Source organism: Myotis nattereri, assembly GCF_964212035.1.
Source record: "Myotis nattereri genome assembly, chromosome: 16".
Classification (NCBI taxonomy): Eukaryota; Metazoa; Chordata; class Mammalia; order Chiroptera; family Vespertilionidae; genus Myotis; species Myotis nattereri.
In genome coordinates this window covers 31,250,651-31,277,522 of record NC_138091.1, presented here as the reverse complement: position 1 = coordinate 31,277,522, position 26,872 = coordinate 31,250,651, and the positions used below count along the sequence as shown (strand labels likewise).

The 26,872-nt window shown below is 51.7% G+C and overlaps 1 protein-coding gene across 1 annotated transcript; it reads left to right on the top strand.

The window, feature by feature from the left end:
- Window positions 1–1,212: 1,212 nt before the first annotated feature.
- TRIM25 (tripartite motif containing 25) lies at window positions 1,213–14,939 on the top strand. Its single transcript, XM_081109161.1, has 9 exons — window positions 1,213–1,876; window positions 6,234–6,329; window positions 8,199–8,432; window positions 10,710–10,866; window positions 11,455–11,520; window positions 12,244–12,270; window positions 12,797–12,880; window positions 12,960–13,058; window positions 13,662–14,939. Exons 1-9 carry the CDS (start codon window positions 1,283–1,285, stop codon window positions 14,189–14,191), a joined length of 1,887 nt encoding a protein of 628 aa, XP_080965287.1. The 5' UTR covers window positions 1,213–1,282; the 3' UTR covers window positions 14,192–14,939.
- The last annotated feature ends 11,933 nt before the right edge of the window (window positions 14,940–26,872 follow it).

The window sequence follows — 26,872 nt, the reverse complement described above, 5'->3', positions numbered from 1 at the left end:
GTAATATGAAAAAGAACAGGTGGGCTCAAGGGGCCGAGGTGGAAGAGATGTAGGGGAGCTAGGAATTACAATGTTGAGTAAGCAATCCTGAGCTAGAATCCCAGTCCTATTTTATATAAAATTCATGACCCTCACCTGTAAAACGGATATAAGAACTTCTGTCTTGTAGGGTTTAGAAAGTCTAGAAGAGATTGTAAGGATTTTAGAAACTAACATATGTGACTTTCCTACCACACAGTGTGTGCCCCATAAGTGGTATCTATTATTTTAGCAGTAGTCTATGACATTGACCTTTTTCTTATTTTTGCTGCCCACCCTGTCTCCAATGCGAATTCTAGCTAACTCCTCTTTAAACACGGTCTTTCTCTTTGCCCCCCATCCCCTCTCTGGAACACTTCTTGCCTCCTGTACACCCACTTTTCCTACTCCCTGGCCAGAAGGGAAGAACGGAGCTAGAAGAATGGAACTAAATCTAAGCAAACAATTTTGAAAAAAAATGTTTAAGTTCCAACATTACTGTTATCTGAGTATATGTGAGAGAAAAACCTTTGTTAAACTGGGATGTCTCCAAACCCTAGTTAAGTAGAACTGGAAGTTAAAAAAAAAAATCATGTTAATCGCGGTGGTATGGAAAGAAATCACCCAGTTTTAAGCATGAGTGTGTGACTATGGGCTCCAGCCTTCAGGGACCCAACGACGAAATGCAGAGCGCAGGACCAGGGAAGAGGAAGGAAGGATTAAAAAAAAAAAAGAAAAAAAAGGAAAAGGGGCAGTCGTTTAACTTCCTAGAGTTATTTTTTCAAGTCCGGTCCTAATAAGCCCCCCTCGCTCGCGCAGCGCTGGGGACGTCGCGGGTCCAGGTAGGTTTTTGTAGGAAAGAACTCGTGGCGAGCGCGCTCCTGCAGAAGCCGGACTAGATCTGGGCTGGGCTCCCGCGCCCCGGGGTCTCCACCCGACGCCTCGGTTTCTCCATCCGCGGAGTGGCCGTACGGGCAACCGGAAGCCCCGAGCCCCCGCTAGTTCCCATCGGACCGCAGCGACCCCTGGCTCCCCCCGCCCCCCGGGTCCCCGAGTGCCGGCCCCGCCCCCGCGCCCGCTCCCCCCGCCCCCGCGCCCGCTCCCCCCGCCCCCGCCCCCGCCCCCGCGCCCCACGTGACTTCTCGAAAGGCCGCGGGCCCGCCTTCCTGCTCCTCAGTTTCGTTTCCTGGGCTGCCTCGGGGAGATCGGAGATCGTGCAGCAGTCCCCGTCCCTGCACGACTAGCCGGTCCCCCGAGGAGCGCCATGGCGGACCTGTCCCTGGCCGAAGAGCTGACGTGCTCCATCTGCCTGGAGCTCTTCAAGGTGCCGGTCACCACCCCGTGCGGCCACAACTTCTGCGGGTCGTGCCTGGACGAGACGTGGACCATCCAGGGCGCGCCGTTCCAGTGTCCGCAATGCCGCACCGCGTACCCGGCGCGGCCGCAGCTCCGCAAGAACACGGTGCTGTGCACGGTGGTGGAGCAGTTCGCGCAGGCCGAGCTGGCCCGCGCCACGGCGCCCGACGACTGGACGCCGCCCTCCCGCGCCGCGGCCCCCAGCCCCACCGGCCAGGTGGCCTGCGACCACTGCCTGAAGGCGGCCGCCGTCAAGACGTGCCTCGTGTGCATGGCCTCCTTCTGCCAGGAGCACCTGCGGCCGCACCTCGACAGCCCGGCCTTCCGGGACCACCCGTTGCAGCCGCCCGTCCAGGACCTTTTGCGCCGCAAGTGCCCTCAGCACAACCGGCTCCGCGACTTCTTCTGCCCCGAGCACAGCGAGTGCATCTGCCATATCTGCCTGGTGGAGCACAAGTCCTGCTCGCCTGTGCCCCTGAGCCAGGCCAGCGCAGACCTGGAGGTAGGGGGCGCGGCGCGAGGCGCAGACGGGCAGCCTGGGCCAGCTGGGTGGTGCAGAGGGCGCCTCCGTGGGCATCTCCGCCTACGCTGGATCACCTGAGTGGGGGCATGGGCTTTGCTGAGCCTGAGATCTGGGGCAGAAGACACGGGTGATGTTGCTTGCCTTAAGCCTAGTAGTTAGTACTTGTCTGATGGTGTTAATAGAGGGTTTTGAACCCTCAAATAGGAACCCGGGAGGTTCCCTCTGTTCCCTCATTAAATCCTGGCAACACCCAGGAGGTGGGTATAATTTGTACCATTTTTCAGGAGAGCAGGTGGAGTTCCGCAGAAGCTAATTTAGCCTGAGTAACGGAGTAAGTGGCCCACCAACAGTTTGCCCGCCCTCCTCGGGTACCAGCCTCAGAACCAAGTCTACAGAGTCCAGGGCATGGGACTCTCCTGGAGGGTGGAGGTCATATGAGCAAGAGTCATTGAGGAGCTGGAGAGTCCCACTGACTAGGGAGGATCCCTGCGAGTGGGAGGGCTTGGATAGGACCCGACCGACCTGCGGGAGAGCCAGCGATCTTGCAACAGAGTGCCCTCCGTTCTGGCTGTGTGACTGTGAGACAGGGTTTGGCCCCTGGGCCTGAGTCCTCCTCAGTGAAGTGAGGAGGTGGGACCAGGTTGACTTCTAAGGGGCTTTCCAGGTCTGTGATGATTTTCGTGGCTTCGGGGGGCCCAGAACCTCCGCCTGTGTCAGAGGATGAAAAGGTGTAACCAGCCCTAACCGGTTTGGTTCAGTGGATAGAGCCTCGGCCTGCGGACTGCAGGGTCCCAGGTTCAATTCCAGTCAAAGGCACGTGCTTTGGTTTCGGGCTCAATCCCCAGTAGGGGGTGTGCAGGAGGCAGCTGACCCATGTTTCTAACTCTATCCCTTTCCCTTCCTCTCTGTAAAAAAATCAATAAAATATATTTAAAAAATAAAAAGGTGTAACCAATCCACCATTTGTTATATCAGTCTAAGCTCCAAAGCGTGCCTTGATGTCCTTTCATTCTCCCAGCACTGTCACGGGGAACAGGGACTGTCTTCGTGTTGTCAAAGCAGACCTGAGCCTTGGGGAGGTTTGTGGCGGCACCAGGTCCTGGGTGCAGGCCTTGCTTTTCTCTGGCCACAGCCCCTCCCCGACCTGGCCTGCTCCTCCCTTTCTGAGCTGGGTTCTCAGAAGTCAGACCTCCAGGCCTTGTGGGGGAAGTTGACCTTTGAGGTGCAACCGTCTGAGGCCCAGCCACCTGGATCTTCTCTGTTCGTCATAGGAGCCTGCTCTGCCCCTATCAGCTGTGGGTAAGGGCAAGTCGCTGCAGTTCTCTGCTCAATGGGATTGGCTGCATTCCCCTGGCTGGGAGGCTGCCGAGAGAGGAGCTGTTGGGAAGTGCTTTGTGGGCGGGGTGGGAGTGGCTGGTTGACAGGGCTCCAGCCAGAGCTGGATGTTGAGACCTGGGTTTGAATTCTGGCTGCTTCCTAGCTGGGAATTGGCAAAAGGGGATAATGGTAGTACTCATCTCAGAAGGTTATCGGGAGGATTAAATGAAGCGGCCTATAAACAGCGTTTTCCAGTGAATGCTCGTTTCTGTCACTCCACCCAGGGAGGAGGAGAGCTTGCTGGGCAGAGTGCCAGGTTGCCCAGATCTGTGCCTCGGGAGGGTGCCTGGGCCTGTCCTGAAGACTGGGGCAGCCTGCCTCCTGCCCAAGGGCCCTTCTAGAAGTTCTTATCCATGGAGGCAGAAGGCAAGTAGGGGCAGGAGGGCCCTTCTTAGCCTGCCCCTGACTCATATCTCTCTCAACCTCCAGGGCCCAGAGCTGGAGTCTGCACCCAGTTTGTTTGAATGCCATACACGTTTTGATTTTTTAAAAAAATATATTTATATTGATTTTTAGAGAGAGAGAGGAAGCAAGAGGGATAGAGAGATAGAAACATCAATGAGAGAGGAACATCATGGATCAGCTGCCTCCTATGGCACCCCTACTGGGGATTAAGCCCGAAACCCAAGCACGTCCCTTTGACTGGAATTGAACTGGGGACCCTTCAGTCCGCAGGCCTAGGCTCTATCCACTGAGCCAAACCAGCTAGGGCACGTTTTGCTTTTTGATTCTTGTAACAGGCCTGCCCCACCACCTCCCCCTTCCTCATTGTCCTGGCCGAGTCCTTTAACCACTCTCCTTTCCAGGCCTGCTGCTCTGCTCATTGCTGGAGGCAGAGCCAGCCTCAGTCGGGCAGTGCCGCAGCCTCGGGCGGCTGGCTTATCGTCACTCAAGCCCTGGTACCTCCCACGTGGAGGACCCAAGTCCCCAGGCTATGAGGGATCCTTAGAACTTCCTTCAATTAGGGAATTGTGGCTATTAGAGTCCGTGGACAGCTTTCCTTTTGTCTGGAGCCCTGTGGGCCCCTTCCCACCATCAGGGGACTATTAAGTCTGTTTGGTTAATGGTGGATAAAACCTTTCAAAATACAGAATTTGGGAGTTCACTATTAAGCGTGGCTCTGCCTCTCAGAGGCCAAACGGTTGGAGGCCCCTCTCCCCCGGGTCTAGAGGTTTCTTCTAGCTCTGAGCCCTGCTAGGCGTGGCCTGTGGGGGCATGGCCTTCAGCCTTTGGCCCAGTTTGTCTTGGCCACTCTGAGAGGCCAGCTCAAAGGGCATTGTCACAGAGGTCGAGTCTGAAACATCATTAGTGACGCGGGCTTTCGGGGTCGAGTTAGTGTGGCCTTGGACTCTGCTTCTGCTCTTTCATTCAAGGTCAGGTTCAGCCCTGAATATCTCTAGTGGCGTGGGAGAGGCAGGAAAGAGGAAGGGTGGGTCAGAGTATGTTGAACCAGCTAATTAGGGGAAGTAAAATGTGTTTTTTTCCCCCTAGAAATTCTGTGTGCTCCGTTTGGACGCATGTCTAATTGTAACACTAGGATCTCGTAACACCAGTTAATAGCGACGTAACGTCAGTCAGGCCACCTAATTACTCTGTGCTTCAGTGGCCTCCTCTGTAGAGGGCAGGTAACCCCAACTTCACGGTTTTGCCCGTAGCTTCAACACAGGCAAAGCGCTAGAGCAACGCCTGGCTTGCAGCAGCCACGTAATGAACACTCCCTGTGATTCTGACGGTGGTGGTGGCTATTTTCCTCTCCATTTCTATGCCCCAACATTTCACCTGAGCAGGGAGGTAGGGACTAAGTAAGATATTATGAAAATTTATAGAAATAGTAAGAGGCCATGGATGATATTATCTTCATGTGTAATGTATCTTTGTTTCTGCAGGTGGCTAGGGGCCTAGCAGTTCTGAATCACCTTAGTTCAATGTCTGGGACTTGAGCTGACGGTGGGCTGGTCCATTGCTGGTTTATTCTTCATTCTTAGGGTGTGGCCCTTGGAGGTCCCCGCCTGTGGGGCTGACCGAGTGAGCTCTGGACTCTGATTTGTCCCCCTGCCTCCCTGAGCTGACAGGCGCTCGAAGCTGTCTTCTGGAATTGGCAGGTGGCTCTGGGAAAACAAGCCCAGACGCCAGGCTTATCTCTCCGGGTTTCTTTCTCCTGGATCTTGGCTCTGAAACCCTTCCCTGCCTGCTTTTCTGGTTGCTTGTGGTGGGGAGGGCTGCTCGGAATGACCTCGTCTGCCATGACTGAAGCAGCTGTCCCAGCTCGCTGTCTCCTCTTTGTGAGCTTGATCACCTTGCTTGCCTTAGTTTCATCACCTGTGAAATGGGTGCTGGTGGAAAAGCGCATCATCATACAAGCTGACATGTAGCTTATCCCAGGGGTCCTCAAACGACGGCCCGCGGGCCACATGCAAATACAAGTATTGTATTTGTTCCCGTTTTGTTTTTTTACTTCAAAATAAGATATGTGCAGTGTGCATAGGAATTTGTTCATAGTTTTTTTTAAAACTATAGTCCGGCCCTCCAACGGTCTGAGGGACAGTGAACTGGCCCCCTGTTTAAAAAGTTTGAGGACCCCTGGTCTATACCTTACTGAGTGGGCTGAGGACTTCTGTTGTTTCTGGGTGGTTCACGTTACTCCTACTAGCCCTGTGAGGTGGGAACAGCTGTGTCTCATTAGTGGCCAAGGAGACGGAGGTGAGAGGCAATTGGACAGCTGGGGACTGGGACTGGAACCCTGGTCTGTCTGGCTCCAAATCCTGTATTTACAGCACGGTCTCCCTAAGAGGATGAAGGGAGGTAGTGGATATGAGAATGCTGAAAATGGCTACCAGCAGGCAAGACTTGGGGTGGCGGGAACACCACCTGTGGGATAGGCTCGGGGGATGGCTCGGTGTTGGGTGCCCGTGGGGGCTGGGCCCAGGTGTACTCTCACCCTGTTTTGTTTTCCCCACAGGACAAGCTGAAGTATAAACTGACAGTCATGTACGGTCAGATCAACGGTGCCGCGAGGGCGCTGGAGGATGTGAGAGCCAGGCAGAAGGATGTGCGGGTGAGTGGCAGGGCTCTCCACCACCAGCCCTGGCCCTGGGCCTCCCTCCGCCTCCAGGCAGGACAGGCTCAGCTGGCATCTCTACGAGGCTCATGGTGGGTTCATTCACAGTGTCAGAATTAAACGTCAACCTTGTAAAACATGCCAGAAGCTATGTGCCCAGGAGAGAGCCTTCATAGACCCAAACAAAAGACTAGCTACATGCCCAGCGTTGGGGGAATCATTAAAAATGAGTGTTGAGCCCTGACCAGTATGCTCAATGGTTAGAGCGTCAGCCCACGCACCTGGTTGGTTGAAGCTGAGTCACCATTCCATCTCTGTCCTAGCCTGCCAGAAGGGCAACAAGTAAGAAGAGTGTTGCGTATATCACTTCCGCTCATGTATATCACTTCTGCTCATACTGAATTAGAAACAGCTTAGTCACGTGACCAAGCCTCACCGCAGGGAGGCTGGGAAATGTAGTCCCTCGCTTCGCAGCCATGTGCCCTCCTGATACTCCAGGGGTGCTCTCTTCCTGAGAATGAGCACTGGGGGCCATTCACAGTCACATTGGAGATGGCAGGGTAAGGGTTTGGGTAGTAAAGAAATAACTGAATTTCAGTCTCCCTGTACATTGCCCATCTCATGTCCATTTCTGTTTTCATGTTGATTCTGGGCTAGAGCACTGCTGTGCAATAGAAATAAAACGTGAGCCTTATCTGTAACGTCAGATTAATTAATTAATTTTGGTAATACATTTTATTTAACTTAAAACATCCAAAAAGTGATTTTTTCAACACAGAGTCAGTGAACTGTATTAGTGAGCGACTTTGCAGTCCCTTTTTTGTACTCCGTCTTTGAAAGCCAGTGTGCGTGTCACACAGCACATCTTAATTGGGACGAGGCACCTTTCACGTGCTCTGTAGACACACCCAGCAAGTGGCTATGGAATTGGGCAGTCCGTTCCTGAGGGTGATATTCTCTAGAAATTTTCTAGAGCAGCTTCATACCCTCTCTCTAAAACAGAAAAATTACCCACAAACTGCTTCCCAGCTTAAGAAAGGAAAATGGCCCTCACCATTTTGGCTCAGTGGATAGAGCGTCAGCCTGCGGACTGAAGGGTCCCAGGTTCGATTCCGGTCAAGAACATGTACCTTGGTTGCGGGCACATCCCTAGTAGGAGGTGTGCAGGAGGCAGCTGATCGATGTTTCTCTCTCATCGATGTTTCTAACTCTCTATCCCTCTCCCTTCCTCTCTGTAAAAAAATCAATAAAATATATTTTTTTAAAAAAAGAAAGAAAAATGTCACCAATGCAGCTGAAGCCCTCACTCTACTATATAAAAAGCCTTCCCTTTTTATTTCCCCCTTCCTCTCTTCCAGAAGCAACCACTATCCTGAATTTATTTCCATGAATTTCTTTATACTGTTTTATGTTTGTGTGCCTCCCTTTGGCAATAAATGCTCCCATCCTGTTTGTATCTAAGCTTTCTGTAAAGGCATCAGTACTGTGTGTCTTTTTCTACAAGCTGTTTTTCCCTCATGGAACTTATCCGTGCATCGCCCCAGTTCATTAATTCTCATTGCTGTTTAATCTTCCATCCAGTGAGTGCGCAGCCTGCATATTCAGTCTCCTGTTTCCAGGGCTCTGCTAATTCGGACAGTGCTGCTTGTGAGTGTTCTCATGCACATCTGTGGGGATTTTCCTGGAGTACATTCCTTGAGTTGAGTTGTTGGGTCACAGGGTCCGAGCGCCTTCAGATGCACTAGACATTGCCAGATTGCTCTCCAAAGTGATTCTGCCCCTGTGTGCTCCACACCTCACCAGTGCTTGGTCCCGCGGGCTTAGCTTTGTCAGCCTGATGGATGTGTTCTTGTCTTGGCATCTTAGGAGGCTGCTCAAAGGAAGATAGAACAGCTTAGACAAGACTACTTGGAAATGAAGGCGCTCATTGACGCCTCCGAGGCCAGCTCCACGCGGAAGATAAAGGAGGAGGAGAAGAGGGTCAGCAGCAAGTTCGACAACATTTACCAGATCCTCCTCAAGAAGAAGGCGGAGATGCAGACCGTAAAGGAGGAGATTGAAGCTGCCCTGACCAAGGGGGGCGAGTTTGAGTTTCTGGAGGTGGGTCTTGATGAGGACATTGTTGAACACTCTTCCTGCCCAGCCTGACGATGTTGATTGTGGGGCAGCGGGGCCTCTAGGAGTGGGGTCTGTGAGAGGTCATTGAAAGCGTCCCTGACACCCAGGCTGTATTCGTTTTACATGCTGTGGGACGACTCACCACAAACACAGGGGCTTAGATCACACATGGACTGTGTCACACTTTCTGTGGCTCAGGAGTCTGGGCGTGGCTTAGGGGGCTGTCTTCTGAGGGTCTCTCACAGGCTGCTTTCTGAGTGTGGGCGGGGCTGCATTCCTTGGTGGTTGGTAAGTCCAGTTCCTTGTGGTGCGGGACCAAGGTCCCCCTTTCTTGCTGGCTGTGCACGCTCCATTCCTAGAAGCTGCCGCAATTCCTTGCCACATGGCCCTCTTCCAACTTGGCAGCTTACTTGAAAGCTAACGGGAAATTCTCCCTCTAGGAAGGCCCGGCCCCCCTTTTCAGGCCTTTCACCGAGTAAGCCTGGCCCATCCAGGAGACTCATCTTTTTGATGAACTCAAAATCAACAGATTTGGGCCCTGGCTGGTGTGGCTCAGTTGGTTGAACATCGATTGTCCCGTGCACCAAAAAGTTGCCAGTTCGATTCCTAGTCAGGGCACATGCCCGGTTGCCTGTTCGATCCCCAGTAAAGGGGGCGAGGGGGCTCATGCAGGAGGCTGCTGATCAATGTTTCTCTCTCACATCGATGTTTCTCTCCCTCTCCAAAATCAATTAAAAAACATACTTTTAAAAAATGACCTCTGAAAAATTTTTTCACATTCACTGCCCTGCTTGTTCTCAAGGGAGGTGATTATATAGGATGTGTAACCTTGGGAAGGGGTGGGACTCCTAGGGGCCATCTTGGAATATTGCCTATTGCATGCACCTCGCTCTCTTCCCTAATCCCTCCTCCACATGGTCCCTGGAAGTGTCTTTTTTTTTTTTTTTAATCCACTTTTATTGATTTCAGAGAGGAAAGGAGAGGAAGAGTGAGATAGAAACATCAGTGATGAGAGAGAATCACTGATCAGCTGCCTCCTGCATGCCCCACACTGGGGATTGAGTCCGCAGCCGGGAATCCAACCGTGGTTTATAGGTCGACAGTCAACTTCTGAGCCATGCCGGCCAGGCTGGAAGCGTCCTTATAAAGCACAGAGCTCTCCGCCCTTTCTGACTTCATGTTCCTTAGCACGGCCCCCAGGCCCTTGATGACCGGGCCCTGCCTTTGCCAGCAGCCTCATGTCTTGCTGCCCACCCCCAGCCCATGCTCCGTGCTGTGACCACAGCAGAGCACTCGCCGTTCCTCCTGGCACTGGATCGTGTCCCAGGGTCTCCAGTTTCCTCCGTCCTCCCTCCCTGGACCCCATTGTTTTGCCATTACTGACAATCAGAGCGTGCCCCCCCCCCCCCCCCCCGGCCTCTGCCGAAGCTCTTGACGTTGTGCTAGATGTGTTTTCCTGTCTGTCTAGGCTTTTGGCTCCGTTCAGTGTGGCCCATCCTTTACGGCCACCTTTCTTCTTCCTGGCATGTCCAGCCCTTGCAGAATGCCTGGCATGCAGTGGGTGTTCTGGTGAGCCCGCTGATCGGGTGACGTGCTCTGACCCCTCCAAGGCCCAGATTCCTTGTTCAGGTCCGGGGGAGGCTACAGGAGTGACTGGTCCACCTTAGGCTGGAGGGTGTTAGCTTCTTCTCATTCCAGTGTGTTGGAGTAGCTGCCTCGAGCTCTCTGAGAAGGGTTCTGAATCCACATTTGGGCCTCTTCATACCCTGTGACCTGCCTCTTGTCTCAAAGTTCGGGACAGCCCGGAAGACCCTTCCTTTTCATCGGAGGTGCCCTAGCTGAGTCCTGCGCGCTGGAGACCTCCCTGTCCAGCCCAGAACCTGTGTGCACAGCTGGTCCGGAGTCTCCGTGCTGCCTCAGCCACAGCTGGAGGAGTGGAGGGAGCGTTTTCCGTGGTGCTCAGGGGACCTGGGTCCCAGCTTTGTCCCTGCCACTAATTGTGACCAGGGTTCCTGTCGGGTCACTTGTGATTTCTAGACGTCAGTTTCCCCATCTGTCAGGGGAGCAACCTCTGAGGGTCCTTCCAGTTCCAGATCACTGTCTTAAAAGTGGCACTTCAATGCCCAGCGACCTCAGGCCTATAATTGGGAAGGCGGGGTGGGTGGGGTGGGCGCAGGGCAGCTCCTCCGGGCTTCTGGAGGCTGAGCCCAGGCCCTGGCTTCCTGGAGCCACCTGCACTGACCCCCTGGCTTGTTCCAGAAAGCGGCACAACTGCAGGCGGTCTCAACGAAGCCAGTCTACGTCCCCAAGGTGGAGCTGAATCACGAGCTGATAAAGGGCGTCTACCAGAGCACCTTGGACCTCAAAACCGAGCTGAAGCGGTGCCTCAAGAAGCCCGAGGAGCTCCCCACCTCAGGTAACCATCCGCACCTCCCCACGGACCCCACTGAGACCCCTGACTCTGGATGGGTCCCCTCAGCAGTTTGGGGTGCAAGAGAGGACCGTGATCCCGAGCATTGGGACTTAGTTTCAGGGGTCCTGCCACGAAGACTCCCAGTACCTCCTCATGGAGGGCTCGGCCCCATGGAGGAGCGTAAAGCTGTGGACGAATTGTCCCCCTGCTACCTCAGTGGTCCCTGGTCTGGGGGAGGGAGGGGTGGAAACCCAGAGGGAAGGAGCTGCAGGCACCTCCGTGTCATCACCATGAGCAAGGGCCTCCTCCCGCTGTGCGCTGGAAGACGCTGAAGCTGGGCCGGTGCACAGGTCACAGAGCGGGTGCTGGTGGAAAGACTGGACCCCAGCTACATTTTAAGCCAGAGAAAAGAGGGAACGCCCCAGATTGGTCCTCCTAGGACCTGGCTTCTAGCTCTTGGAAAGGCTGGACGGCGAGCGTGGATGGGATGTGGGGGTGGCTGCCTTTGTAAACCCGCCCGCCTGTGGCAAAGCTGGCTCCCGGGGTGTTTTGGAGGAGCCCCATCAATGAGCACCTTCTTCGTTGACACAGGGGAGCCTCCAGAGCATGCCACAGCGCCCACGCCAAAACCCACACGCCCTGTGAAGAAGGTCCCGAGTAAGTAACCCCGCATCCCCGAGGCAGCAGCATGGCTGTGGCTGGCGGGGCGGGCTGAGACAGTCACAGGTGCCGCTGCTCCTTGCAGATGGGCACAGCCCCTCATCAATCACTGCAGAGCCTGCGTGCCGGGAGGGGCTGTGTGTGCTGTCTGAGCCGTGAGCGTTAGATATTCGAGCTGCCTGGAGCAGGAGGTCTGGAGTGGGGCCCGAGAATGTGCATTTTCTGTGGGTTCCCGGTGATGCTGCTGGTTGGGACAACACTTGGAGAACCGCTGTTTTCGCTAAGTCAGTTTCCATAGGCACACGCTCCAGCTAGCTCTTAAGGACTATTGCGGTACTTGGCCAGCACGTGGCTTTTGCTGACTCTGTTTTTGTTTTTTGCACTTTTCCTTTTATGGAGATATAATTTACGTCCAGTAAAATGAACAGATCTTAAATACAGTTAGGTAAATTTTGACCAATGCATTCGTGTGTGGGACTGTTATTACCCACATCAAGATAAAGTATTTCCATTACCCCAGAAAATTCCATCATGCTCCTTCCACACCAGTCACCATGGAGCTATTTGCCTGTTGACCCCTTACCTTTGTCAAGTTAAAACATCCTAGCTTTATCAGTATGGGGCACATTTATGCAAATGAGTGTTATTATGGTCTTGGGAAAGCATCATTGTGTTGTGCTTTACAATGTCTTCATTCTGGAATTTTTTCTTTTTTTCCAGAAGAAGAAAAGAAACCCAAGAAAGTTCGTAAGTTACGCATTTCTGCTCTGTTTGTTTCTTGAGACTGGCTGAGTGCAGCACTAAATGCCTACCTGCCTCATCGGGATTCTGTGATGGGGCCCAGTTCTAGGATTATATTCTGTAATAGCAGGTTGGAGGTGAGGACAAGTGAGCGTAGCCCGTCTGGACTCACCTGTGTTGCCCTGGCTGTCCAGGTGTGCGTCTGTGCAAGTGACTGTTTTTTTTAAAGTTTTAAAAAATATTTATTTTTATTGACTTCAGAGAGGAAGGGAGAGGGAGAGAGAGAGACATCAATGATGAAAGAGAATCATCAATCAGTTACCTCTTGCACGCCCTGACATGTGCCTGCAACCCGGGCATGTGCCCTGACCGGGAATTGAACTATGACCTCCTGGTTCATAGGTGGACGCTCAACCACTGAGCCACACTGGCCGGGCAGAAGTGACTCCTGAAAATCAGCTTAGAAGGGAGTAGAGGCCATCAGGTCGCTGTGTCATGTCCCCAACATTTGTTCCTCCTTCCTCATCCCCAGCCGCTGCTGCTGCCTCACCCAACAAGCTTCCCACCTTTGGGTCCTCGGAGCCGCTAGGGGATTTAAAACAAGCTCTCTCTGAGGGTGAGTTACTGTGGACGAGGGGCAGCGGGAGGTCTACTCTGAATTTGTTCTGAAAATGGCTCTCCGTTTCCTCGCCCAGCTGCAGCCAAACCCACCCCCGCGCAGCCAAACTCGGTGTCTCTCAAGGCCAAGATGCTGGAGAACTTCTTAGCCAAGTCCAGACCTGAGCTCCTGGCGTGTGAGTAGCATCTGCAGCCAGTGGCTGTTGCCGAAACCCACCGGTCCCACTGCCAGCTCTCTCCTCTGGTTTTCCCTTTGGCTCCCTGCCGTTCCAAAGCCTTGCCACGCACCATAACTTCTCCCTCTCCCACCCAGCTTCTGTGTCACAGAGAAGAGAGGCGCTCAGAAGGGGCCTCCCTCATCCACTCATTGCAGTCTCACTTGACTCCATACCCTCCCTCTCCTTTCTCTGTTCACTTCCTCAAGGCCAGTTCCTCGGCCAGGACTCTGGCTCTTCCCCCTTTTGCTCTCTCTGGAACTGTGTGTTCTCAGTTAGGCCTCCGTTATGGATGAATGGGTGGATGGATGAGTGGATGGATGGATTGATGGATGGATGGACGGATAGATAGATGGATGTATGGAAGGAGGAGGGACAGACGGATGGATAGATGGACGGGTGGATGCATGGATGGATACAATAGTAAGTAGATGGATAGATGGGTAGGTGGATGGATGGAGGAATGGGTAAAACAAATGAGTAATACTCCCAGTTGAGAAAAGGTTTAAAAGTGAGAGCGCTTGGGCTCCTTGTAATTGATTGCTTGGGGTGGTGCTTTCGTAGATGCTGTTAAGGTCATCCTGGACTACAACACTGCCTACAGCAAGGTGGCTCTCTCGGAGAACTACACTGTGGCCTCTGTGGCCGAAACACACCAGACCTACCGGCCACATCCCCAGCGGTTCACATACTGTTCTCAGGTGCTGGGCTTGCACTGCTACAAGAAAGGGATCCACTACTGGGAGGTGGAGCTGCAGAAGAACAACTTCTGTGGGATGGGCATCTGCTACGGCAGCATGGCGCGGCAGGGCCCTGAGAGCCGGCTCGGCCGCAACAGCGCCTCCTGGTGCGTGGAGTGGTTCAACACCAAGATCTCCGCCTGGCACAACAATGTGGAGAAAATCCTGCCCACCACCAAGGCCACGCGGGTTGGCGTGCTTCTCAACTGCGACCACGGCTTCGTCATTTTCTTTGCTGTTGCTCTTGACAAGATCCACGTGATGTATAAGTACAAGGAGGACTTTACTGAAGCTCTGTACCCGGCCTTCTGGGTGTTCTCTGCAGGTGCCACGCTCTCCATCTGCTCTGCCTAGTAGGCAGGCCCTGGACACTGGCCGACTGCCCAGGGAGCGCCCAGGACTCTAGTGAAAAGGCTGCAGGGGGCTCTTGGAGATCTTCCCTGACAGTCCCAGGGGTTGCCAGGATGGGAGGGGAGTTGATGGAAGGTAAGAGGGTGGGGAGATGGGATAAGGGAGGAATTTGGCCAGGGAAAGGCGTGGGGGTGATTGTGTTGTGGGCAAGGAAGCATTTCTACGTCCTGTTGCCCCTCAAGGCAGGATCGCCCCCCCGCTCCTCCCCTGCTTCTGGTAGATCCCCAGGCTGCTGGGTGGCTGGACAGGGCTTTGGGGATAAAGTCATCAGTGCCCCTTTCCTGTTGGAGAACATCTGTGGCCACTGCAGTCCTTTCTTGGACCCCTTGGTGGATGCCCTCATGTTGTCTTCCCATCTCCGTGTCTGGATTACTCTTCAGGGCTATTCAACTCTATAGAGCAGCGACTTTCAACCTTTTTCATCTCATGGCACATAAGCTAATTACTAAAACTGTGGCACACCAACAAATATATTTTTTGCCAATCTGACAAAAAAAGAAAGATATAATTTTGACTCATTCACACTGAACAGTTATTGTTGTGTTGGCTGTTGTCATTTTCTAATTTGACAATCTAAGGGAAAAGAGGTCCGTGCCGCTGACTAAATAGTCAGGTGTTGCCATGTTTTAAAAATTCTTGTGGCTCACCAGTGTGCTGCAGCACACCTGTTGAAAATCGCTGCAGTAGATTGAAAAAAAAAAAAATTCCAAGTCTTTGAATTGCGATATTATTCACCCTCCCTTCCTGCCAGTACCCACGTGTGAGGACTGGGGGTGAATGCTCAGATTCCTGTTTATTTTTTGTGCTTGAGGGCAGGTCTCCACCCAGACCAGAGTTTCCTCCAAAAGTGGGTCCTCTTCCTCCCCTGGAAAATAGCCTCACCTCCCTTCCTGTCCTCATCACCCCATTGGGAATTTTTAAATGTTTACTCCAACAGGAACCTTTTCTGTCTCGGGCCATGATCTGAATCAGCCGATGTTGTATTTCTTCTTCTTTTATAAATCCTCACCCAAAGACATGCTTTGAGAGAGGAAACAAAATGGGGGGGGGGGGGGAAGAGAAGTACAGACAGGCACATCGATGTTAGAGAGAAACATCTGTTGGTTGCCTTCCATATGTGACCCATCCTGGGACCGAACCCACAACCCAGGTTATGTGCCCTGACTGGGAATTGAACTGGCAACCTGTTGGTGCACAGAACCACACTCAACCAACTGAGCCACTCCGGCTGGGCGTAACTTATAGAATTTCTAATTCAAGGTCAAGGTGACCCAGGTCCCGTGTGAATGGAAACCTCTCCCAGTCCCAAGTATTACGGAAGGCATCTCATGGCTGTAGCCACAGAACCTCTCTGGAGGCCTTCTCCCCACAGCCTAGGCTTTGGGGCAGGGAATCCTGATCTGGCTGCCAGAAGTGTGTGGCTTTGGTCTTGTTAGAGGATCTTGCCTTCTTATCGGTACCTCTCCTCAGGGTAGCTGCCTCTCCCCAGGATTGCGGGATACAGAGCTGGCATAGCTGAGCAGCTAGCTAAGCCCCATCTCTGAAACCTGTTATCATAGGAGAGGTTGTATGTAGCTGCCTCAGGGACCATACTAGCTCATCTGGGTGACTACCTACAGCTGGGATGATCTTCTAGCAGATCCCGTGGGGAGCAGCACCTTCCTGTTCATCCCGGCCACAGGCTGCTGACCCACCGCTGGCTCTTGCATGAGTCGGAGGCCTGTCACTGGCCCTCGCCCCTCTCGCTGTCTTCTTCCTTTGAGCCAATTCTAGATGTGGGCATGGACCAGGCTAGAGCTCAGGAAGACCATAAGGATTGGCAAGGGAACGAGCTACAGGATTCTAGCACAAGGGGCTGTTTTCCTGCAGTGTTTCCGTGCAGTGAAAATAACCCCAGTCCATGAAGGGGCGGGAGTGAATGGAGGGCTGGAATTTCCCGAGCTCTCTCTATCCTCATGTCAGGATGTGAGTGGAAGGAATTTCACCTCTTGTGGTGGAATGAGTTCTGCTCTGGGTTTGCCCGAGAGAGGAGCTTAGGCCAGGCCCTTTGTGGTATGAAAAAGCGGTCACCATTAGGGTCTGGAGACCCCAGACCTTTTCATGTGAAGGTGAGGCCTCTCTGGCCTTGTGCTGGCATTCCAGGGCACAGGCAGGCCCAGGGCACGTGGTGATCCTGACAGGTGTGGATCTGTGTCATCTCCCGACGAGGACTGTCACTTCCTTGGGGAGAGACCATCCTTGTAGGGGAGGCTTCTCTGCTGTCGTTGGCATGTGGTTATCAAACGTTTTCTTCCCTTGCTACCGGGAAGAAAGGTTCTCTGATGACTCTTCTCTGCTTTTGGAGATGGCCAAAAGCATCTACGTTGACCTTCTGAAACAATAGCCTTGTCTGGAGCCAAGTCGTACTTGGCAATCAGCTGGGCTTAGAGGAGAATGCCCAAGACGAACCCAGGGTCCTACTGTGGCTCTCTCCAGCAGAAATGAAGGCCACAGAGGGCGCTTCCCCGGCCATCGACCACTCAGGAAAGGGAAGCACGCGTCCCTCTGTCTCTAAGAGAGGCAAGTAGGTGACCCGAGCTCTGCGCAAGGTACTTTGGAGGTGTAAGTGAGGCGCACACATTCCTGTCTCGAGCCTTACATTCCCTGGCCTTGTAGGGCTACTGCCTAACCCTGGAGTCCTAGGGTGGGAGGAGCCTTTGCATTCATCTGACTTCTCGCTTTGCAGAGAAAGTCCAATGGGGAGGTATGGGTGATGCTGACTGCTCTCGCCAACCCATCATGGAGATGCTTCCCTGAGGCCTCCTGCATGCGTCCTGGTACCCCAGGGAAGTGTCAGAAATTTCCAGAGACACAAACATAAAAATACATCCCAGACCTGGGTGTCAAGGACTGTCTCGGTCACTCTGGCACGAGAAAGCAAAGGTCAGGGTCAAGTTTCTGTACAATTCAAGACTGGTTGGCTGGTTCCTCCTGTTTTAATGACTCTGAAATGGATAATTGATAGGTTATCGCTTACCTTATGCTGACCCCCATTGATTTTAGTTAATCAGAAGTATCCAAGCTGTTATTTCATGAGCTTGTTTATTTTAGCGTTGATTCTTTGCGAGATAATCAGGGCTATGGGCATGGATCTTTTAAACTTGTGAGAAATACGAGGACCAAGGCTGGCTGACTTGCCTTAGAAGCTTGGAATGTAGGAAACCAGTGTTTGTTGTCCTTCCTTGCAGCTCAATGTGTGTAGACAGTGTGACCCATCACACTGAGGTGAGCGAATGAGGTGCCCAGGGGCCTCTGGTCACCCAGGCCCTACCCAGCTGCTCCCAGATGTTGAGATGTCAGCAGACCTATAGCCCATTTGAGACTGGCCGTGGGCGAGAATTCCTGATAGGATGTCCCTCTGGGCTTTGCTTCAGGATAATCCGAGGATGGGTGTAGGGAGAAGGGGTGGGGTATGAATGAAAGGGTGAGCCACAAGCTGGTTATCAATGAAACAGTTGCGGGATAGGATAGTTCATTAAAATATCCTTTCTACTGTTGCATATTTTGAAAACTTTCACAATAAAAAGTTTTAAAAATGAAATAAAGCATAGCCCAGGCCAGCGATAGGCCCTGTCAGGTGGATTTTATCTTTGTTTGCAGAGGTAGGAGTTGTGGGAGGTTTGGGTTTGAGTCATCCCCTCTTATCTGTGGGGTATGTTCCATGACCCCCGTGAATGCTTGAAACCAAGGATAGTACTGAACCTTATGGATATTGTGCTTTTTCCTATACGTATATACTTATGATAAAGTTTCATGTATAAAATTAGGCAAGTAAGAGATTAGCAGTAATAACATAATAAAATAGACCAGTTATGACAATATACTGTAATGAAAGTTATGTGAATGTGCTCTCTCTCTCTCTCTCTCTTTCTCTCTCTTTTTCTCTGAAAGTGTCTGATAACTGAGCAGGCTACGAAGTGACGAACAGTGGGGAGCTATACAGCGTGAATATGCTGGAAGAAGGGATGACTTACTTACCCAGGTGGGATGGGGTGGGACTTCATCATGCTACTCAGAACTGTGCATGATGTAAAACTTATGAATCGGTTATTTCTGGAATTTCTCGTTTAATATTTTCAGACCACCATTGACAACGGGTAACTGAAGCTGTGGAAAGTGAAACCATGGGTAAGGGGTATGGGGTGCGGCTACAGTGTTTGGACAGGTTCAAGCCTTGGACTAATGAGAGGGCACAGTCCTCTCATGGCCGCGTGCAAGTCCCAGCTTGGAGGGCGGAGCCTTCCCAGCACCATTAGCCAACAGCTGTAGCTGTAAGCTTGAACCTGTGGTCCGAACACCTGAGTGATATAGTTCAGGTGCATGTAGTTGAGTAGGGTTGAAACCAACGAGAATGTTGTAAACATCTTTTTTTTTTTTTTTTAAATATATTTTATTGATTTTTTACAGAGAGGAAGGCAGAGGGGTAGAGAGTTAGAAACATCAATGAGAGAGAAACATCGATCAGCCGCCTCCTGCACACCCCCCACTGGGGATGTGCCGGCAATCCAGGTACATGCCCTTGACCGGAATCGAACCTGGGACCTTTCAGTCCGCAGGCCGACGCTCTATCCACTGAGCCAAACCGGTTTTGGCGTTGTAAACATCTTGATCACGCCCCTACGTTGCCTCGTGGCATCTGCCATAAAATAAAGACACGGCTTGTGGGCGCTGGCGCTATCTCCTCATCAGGGAAGCAGCGTCCCACCGAGACCCAGCTTTCGTTCTCTTGTCTGTCTTTTCTAAGCCTTTCACCCCCCCCCCCCCCCCCCCACTCAGAGTCACTGAAACAGGCTGAGTTGGCATGGCACATAAGGCGCCCCGGGGTTGAGTATGCCATGGCCGTGCCGGCTCCCCACAAGGGGAGATTATTATAATAAAGAATTTCACTGGCCTTTGTCCCTGGTTTCCAGAGGGGAGATTCTGAATCCTTGGCATTTCCCCAGTAAGAGGAGTGTCTTGGTCATTCATGAACCCCTTGGGTCACACCTGAGTTTATGCTAGGAGTGGAGATGACCCAGGATGGGGCCCGGTCATCAGAAAGGCCAACCATGAGGTTAGAAGAGTGGGACTTCGAGCCAGCCTGACCTCCGTGGTGGGAGAGGGCCTGGAGGTGGATTCAGTCAGTTATGCCTTTGTAATGAAACTCCGAAAAAATCTCTGGACATTGAAACTCTGCTGAACACAGGGATGCGCCCCGGTTCCACGGCCGTGGGGAGGGTGGAGGGTACAGAAGCTCTGCACTTGGGTCCCTCCGAGACGTCACTCTGGGTCGCTTCCTTTGGCTGGTCTTGATTTGTGTCCTTGATAAGCAAACTGTCGTCATAACTGTAGCCCTTCTCTGAGCTCTGTGAGTTCTAGTGAATCATCGAACCTGAAGGAGGGTGTGTGCTATACGCTGGATGCTTGTGTAGCCCCAAGATCCAAATGTTGAAACCTCACCCCCAATGTGATGGGAATGGAGGTGATTAGGTCCTGAGGGTGGAGCCCTCATGAATGGGATTAGTGCCCTTAATTAAAGACCCCACACAGCTCCCTTGTCCCTTCTGCCATGTGAGGACACAAGAAGACACCAGGTACAAAATCTGCCAGCACTTGCATCTTGGATTTCCAGCCTCCAGAACTATGAGAAATAAATGTTTGTTGTTTAAGCCACCCAGTTTATGGTGTTTTTGTTATAGCAGCTCAGACCAAGACGTCATGGGAACCTTCTGGGTTTGTGGCCAGTCGGTCAGAAGTGCGGGTGGCCTGGGGACCACTGAAGTGTGGCTGGTGTCTGAAGTGAGGACAGTCTTGCTGGGACTGGGACCTTCAGCCTGTGGAGCCTGGCTCCGGGGCCAGGTGGTTCAGAATAGAGGCGGGGGGACTTGCCAGCTTTGAACAGGCCCTTTGGGGCCCACCTGTCAGAGTAAAACACTGTCCTTCAAAGGAGCTTCCCGTGTTTTCTCTCCAGCGTCAACTTTCCAGGGTTGTGTTCCCTTTCACTCCCACCACTGGCAGTGTGTTCTTCCTCACTGTCACTGTACCCACAAAAACACTCGGTATGTCAGCTATAGGCTTGTCCTCCCGTTCAGAGATGCCACTTAAATTGTCATGGAATGTTCTTCTGTTCTGATAAAAAGCTCAGAACAATAACCTGACTCCTCAGTAGAAGTACAACAAAGCTGCCCGCCAGTGTGCATATGCGATGAGGGGCTAATCGTTTTTGCTGTTGTCAGTCCTTTTTTCCATTGCTTTTCAGAGAGAGTGGAAGGGAGGGAGGGGGAGAGAGAGAAAGAGAAACTAATGTGAGAGAGACATCGATTGGTTGCCCCCATACCTGCCCTGACCCAGGCCAGGATTCAAACCTGCAACCCAGGTACGTGCCCTTGCCTGGAAATCAAACCCATGACTCTTCAGTGCTCGAGCCGACACTAACAACTGGCCAGGGCTACAAGGGGCTAATTTTTGTTTTTTTAATGTTATTGATTTCAGAGAGGAAGGGAAAGGGAGACTCATTGATTGGATGCTTCCTGAATGCCCCCTACTGGGGATTGAGCCCACAACCTGGGTATGTGCCCTGACCGGAAATCAAACCATGATCTGGTTCATAGGTTGATGCTCGACCACTGAGCCACACTGGCTGGGCATATTGTGAAACAACCTTAATTACTCTAAGCCAGCGGTTCTCAACCTGTGGGTCGCGACCCCTTTGGGGGTCAAACGACCCTTTCACAGGGGTCGCCTAAGGCCATCCGAAAACACATATATAATTACATATTGTTTTTGTGATTAATCACTATGCTTTAATTATGTTCCATTTTTAACAAGGAAATTGGGGATCACCACAAGATGAGGAACTGTATTAAAGGGTCACGGCATTAGGAAGGTTGAGAACCACTGCGCTAAGCAGACTCTTAAAAAGGCAGGTCTAAGAGGGATGGGTAGACACAAATGTGGTATGATTCTAGGTCCCTTTCAGGTGATTGGCTCTATGGGGATTTCCCAGGAGGTTTATGTCCTAGCACCTCATCTATGGATGGAATGTGAGTCTAGGTCGGATGTGAGAAGACGCTTCACCGCTAACTGGCTCTCACACACCATTTCCAAATGTTTCCATTAGTTTCCAATGATGTGTTTAGGTTTCCATTGCACCACCGGTTCATCTTAGTAAAGCATCCGTGAAGGCCCCCTTTTGTACTCATCTCACCTGTCTTCCACGAGGGTCCCATGGCCTTGAAGGGTCCCATTCCAACTCAGCTTTCTCAGAGGTGTCTCCATGACCAGAGAGATTTCTCACTCTTGTACCCAGGCCCCTGGCTTATCCTCACTGGCCCCTGGCAGCGTACCACTGTGCCCATCTCAGGCTGGTCCAGCCTTGTTACCAGTTCTTCCAGGTGGGTCTTGCCCAGGCCAGTCCTGGGGCCGGGAGCCCCGTGGACAGATGACCAGGAGTCCGAGTGCTCTGTCAGTGTTTGCTCACCACCGGACCCACCCCCTGCTGGCTGGATTGGCCCACTCTGGGACTGGACCTCCGGGTTTCAGAACCCTCGGTGGCTGGAAGCAGAGTCAGAAGGTCTATGCTAAAATCACCTGGAAAACAGGTCCGACAGCTAAGAGTGGAATCATGGACTTTTCCTCTGGGCAGATACTTTCCTTGCCTGGGGCCAGAAAGCCTGGGTGAACTCGGAGATGACATAATCCAAGTGCAAACACTTCAGACTGGGCGGCTCAGTGGTTATCAAATGTGTGGGCATGGAGTGGTTCATCGTCTTCCATTGTTTGTGGGATCAGTGGTGATGTCTCTTTCATTTCTGATGTGAGTAATTTGTGTAAATCTCTTTTTCCCTTAGCTTGGCTAGGGGCTAATTGATTTTATTTATTCATTTTGAAGAATCAGCTTTTGATTTTATTGATTTTCTCCATTGATTTCCTGTCTTCAAATCCACTGATTTCTGCTCTGGTCCTTAGTGCTGCTTTTCTGTTGCTCCCTTTGGATTTAATGGGCCTCTTACTAGTTTCCTAAAGTGGACCCTAAGATGATGGATTTTAGAGCTTTCTTCTCTTTTAATAGATGCATTCAATGCTATACATTTTCCTCTAAGCACTGTTTTCACTGCATCCCACAATTTTAAAGAAAATGTTTTTTAGGTCCGTCGGCGGCACATCCTGAGGAGAGGCGAGCCCGCGGCACCGCAGCGCTGACCGAGGCTGACGTCAGTCCGAAGGCCTGCCCTCTCGCAGACGCCCACCTCACCGAAACGCCATTGGGCCTCGCTCAGCAGTCATGTGACTACACGCAGCTTCGAACAGGAACCAATGAGGCCACCAAAACCCTGAGCAGCGGCATCTCCGAGCACATGGTGATGGCTGCAGACGCAGAGCCCCTGGACGTCATCGGGCACCTCCCGCTGCTGTGTGAGGACAGGAACGTGCCCGACGTGTGTGTGGGCTCCAAGCAGGCGCTGGGGCGGGCCTGCGGGGCCTCCGGCCTGGCATCGCCTGTTCTGTCACCGTCAAAGAAGGCTCCCGGCTGAAGCAGCAGATCCAGTCCATTCCGCAGTCCATTGCAAGGCTCTTAGTCTAAACCGGTGGCCCCTGCCACGCTCTCTCTTGCCTCCTCCCCCTGGGCTTGTGTATCATATTGTCTGTGTTACCATGTAGGCTTTCCAGCTACCTTCTATTGTCATAAAATATTGTAGTAGTAAAACTTTTTATATTTTTGAACTATTTTTGTTTTGTCTTATAGATTATCATCCCCACACCTACCCCACCCCTGCCCTAAGCCTCCTCTTCCACTTTCCCTCTGCCATCTTTCCTCCCTTTTGAAAAATGAACTAAGGCCAGAACAGGTGGAAGCAGAGTGGTGACGCCATTCAAAGGCAGGAAAGAGCCAGGGTAGAGATCTGCTTCCAGCTTTGAGGCACTAACTCCCTTTTGTGTACAGGGCATGGTGAGGTAGACACCACCCACTTGATCTCCCTTGTGCCTGGCGTACAGAATCACTCCATTCATGATTCAGGGGTTCCGTTGCTCTCTAGGGGGATGATGCATCATTTGGGGAAGAAGCATGTATCCTGTGAGGTTGTTCGTTGTATGCCCAGGTGTCATTTGTTAATGTACCCCTACCGGTTGCTTTTGGTAATATGATATGTCCAGGGGCATATGTCATATGCCCCTGAGGGTGGCAGGACAGCAGCATACCAAAGAGATGTGTGCGGCAGGATTCCAAAAGTGGCCTGGGCTAGTGAGACACGAGCAGTTGACCTGGGTCCTAGGTCTTAAAGGAGTCTGGAGTGGCAAGAGAAAGTAGAGTCAACTGGTGCTGGACTGAAGGATGCTGGGCAAGTCGTGGAGACATGGGAGCTACAACAGAGGTGATGGAGTTCAAGGAAACATCCTTTCTGGTGAATAGATTTCTTCAGTGGACGCTTGGTATCAGCTCTGAGAGCGGTTACCCATTTCCTGTCCTGCCACGATGTGGGTCAGATGTATGTGTTCTTGATCGCATCAGGACAGTGCTAATGTGTCATTGTTGTGAGAGTCCTAGTAAAGAAATATATTCATACTACAAAAAAAAAAAATGTTTTTTAACTGATTTTTTTCTTTTTTTTTTTTAAGAGAGAGAGGAAGGCAGAGGGAGAGAGAGAGACAAACATTTTGCCTCCCACACCCACCCCGACCAGGGATCAAACCGGCAACCTGGGCATGTACCCTGATCTCCTGAGGGCAACCTCTACCTCTTGGTACACGGGATGACGCTCAGCCAACTGAGCCACACTGGCCAGGGCCACACATTTTGATAGGTTGTATTTTCATTTCAATTTAGTTGAAAATATTTTAAAATTTCTCTGGAGATTTGACCCATGTGTTATTTAGAAGGGTGCTGATGAATCTCCACATTTTTTGGGGGGAGGGGATTTTTCAGTTATCTTTCTGTTACTGATTTCTAGTTTAATTCTACTGTGGTCTGAGAGCAGACATGGTATGATTTCTCTTCTGTTAAAGTTGTTAAGGTGGTCCTGGCCGGCTGCTCCGTGGTTAGAGTGCTGGCCCTGGACTGAAGGGTCGCAGTTTGATTCCCAGTCAAGGGCACATACCTGGGTTGTGGGTTTGATCCTAAGCCCCAGTAGGGATGAGTGCGGGAGGCAACCAGTTGATGTGTCTCACATTGATGTTTCTCTCTCTCCCTCCCTCTCTCTCTCCTTCCCTCCCTCCCTCCCCTGCTTCTTCCCTTCCTCTTTCTCTGAAAAAGAAAAACGAAGGAAAAAATATCCTCTGGTGAGGGTTAACAACAACAACAATTTGCTAATGTGTGTTGTGCGGCTGGAATGTGGTCGATGTTGGGGAATGTTTCAGCGAGTTTGCTGCTGTTGGAGGAAGTCGTCTGTGGATGTTTGGCTCTGAGGCTTGCTCTGTCTCTGCCTCTGGGGCTTCCTGCCTGTTGGTAAGCCGTGTGCGTCCTCCTGCTGGTCAGACGGGACCTGCTGGGCGAAGGGAGCTGCGTGGTGCTGCGGTCGGTCGGTCGGTCGGAGGCCGTGGTCGTGCGGCTGGGAGGTTGGGGGCGGGAGGAGGCCCGGCAGCCCCGGGATGAGGCCTCGGGCTTTAAGTGAGCCCATGCTCCTGGAGTGTGACCTGCACAGGGGTTCTGTTTCCCCCTGCCCTCCCCCAAGGGCGACAGGAAGGCTGGGGTGGGCTGGCCTCAGGCATTCCTTTCCCGGCCCCTCAGGCTCTGATAAAACCCCAGCAGCCGTAGCCGGTTTGGCTCAGTGGATAGAGCGTCGGCCTGCGGACTGAAGGGTCCCAGGTTCGATTCCGGTCAAGGGCGTGTACCTGGGTTGCGGGCACATCCCCAGTCGGGGGTGTGCAGGAGGCGGCTGATCGATGTTTCTCTCTCATCGATGTTTCTAACTCTCTATCCCTCTCCCTTCCTCTCTGTAAAAAATCAATAACATATATTTTAAAAAAACCCAAAAAAACCCAGCAGAGGCTCGGGCTCACCAGCTCCTCCTGCAAGAGGCCGCATTAGGAACAGAGGCTCTGGGTTTTCAGAGTCGTCTCTCCCTCCTCCCACCGGAGCGGGAGGGATTCCCCGGATGTGGACTGTGGGGACCTGGCCGAGCTCTTGGAGGTAAATCTCACAGTAGGGTGGGGGCCCCCCCTCCCTGGTCCCCCCTCCTTGGTCCCCCCTGGAGTTTCTAGTGCCGAGTGGTTGGCCCTGAGCCTCAGCAAGGCGTCGGGTGTTCCTACTCCAGGTCTCGGCTCTCGTCTCCGGCGAGTGTCCGCTCTGGGAAGCCGGGGTCCCTGCGTTTGTCTGTCTGTCCCTCCAGTCTCTGAGCGGCAGCTTGCCCTTGTCCTCCTCTCGCACAAATCCAAGGAGAGCTGTTGATTTTTTCAGTCTGTTCCGCTTTTGCTGGTTGGTAGGAGGGAGTGGCATCAGCCGCGCTTCTATGCGCAGCTGGAAACCGATCGCCATGATTTCATGTTCATTCAGTTCCAAAGACTTTCCTGCTGCTTTGACCCAGTGGCCCGCTGCAGGAGGTTGGCTGTGGGAGCACCCTGACCACCAAGGGTAGCTCCTGCGTTGAGTGTCTGCCCCCTGGTGGTCAGTGCATGTCATAGTGACCGGTCGACCAGTTGTTCAGCCGTTTGGTCACTGGGTCACTTAGGCTCATATATATATTATTGACTATATTTCCTATGCTGTAATTTACATCCCCACCCATTGGTTATTTAGAAGTGTTTGTTTTTCACATATTTGGGGGGGTTTCCAGATATCTTTCTGTTGTTATTGGTTTTAAATTTGATTCCACTGTGGTCTGAGAATATACTTTGCATGGTTTGAGTTGTTTTAAGTGTATCAAATTTTTGTTTTGTGACTCAGAATGTGATCTAGCTTGGAAAATGTTATACGTGCACTTGAAAAAAAAATGTGTATGCTGCTGTTATTGGGGGAAATGTTCTATGTCAATTGGTCAAGTTGGTTGATAGTGTTGTTCAAGGCCTTTATGTCTTTACTGGTTTATGTCTACTTGGATCAGTTCTTGTGAGAACAGTGTTTAAATCTCTGACCAAAACTTGAACTTTTACCAGTCTTTGTTTTAGGTAATTGGAAGCTTTCTTATTATTAAGTGCGTAAATATTTAGATATTTATGTCCTTTTGGCAAATTGACCTCTTTATCATTATGAAGTGACCCTTTTCATCTCTGCTAATATTCTTTGCTCTGAAAACTACTTTGTCTGATATTACTATAGACATAGTAGCTTTCTTTTGATTAATATTACCATGATATAGCTCTTTTTTCATCCTTTGGCTTTTAACGTGTGTCATTATATATTTAAAATGTATTTTTTATGGACAGCATATAGTTGAGTCTTGTTTTCTTATGCAATCTAGTCATCTATTTTTTTAAAAAAATATATTTTATTGATTTTTCACAGAGAGGAAGGGAGAGGGATAGAGAGTTAGAAACATCAATGAGAGAGAAACATTGATCAGCTGCCTCCTGCACACTCCCTACTGGGGATGTGCCCGCAACCAAGGTACTTGCCCTTGACTGGAATCGAACCTGGGACCCTTGAGTCCGCAGGCTGACGCTCTATCCACT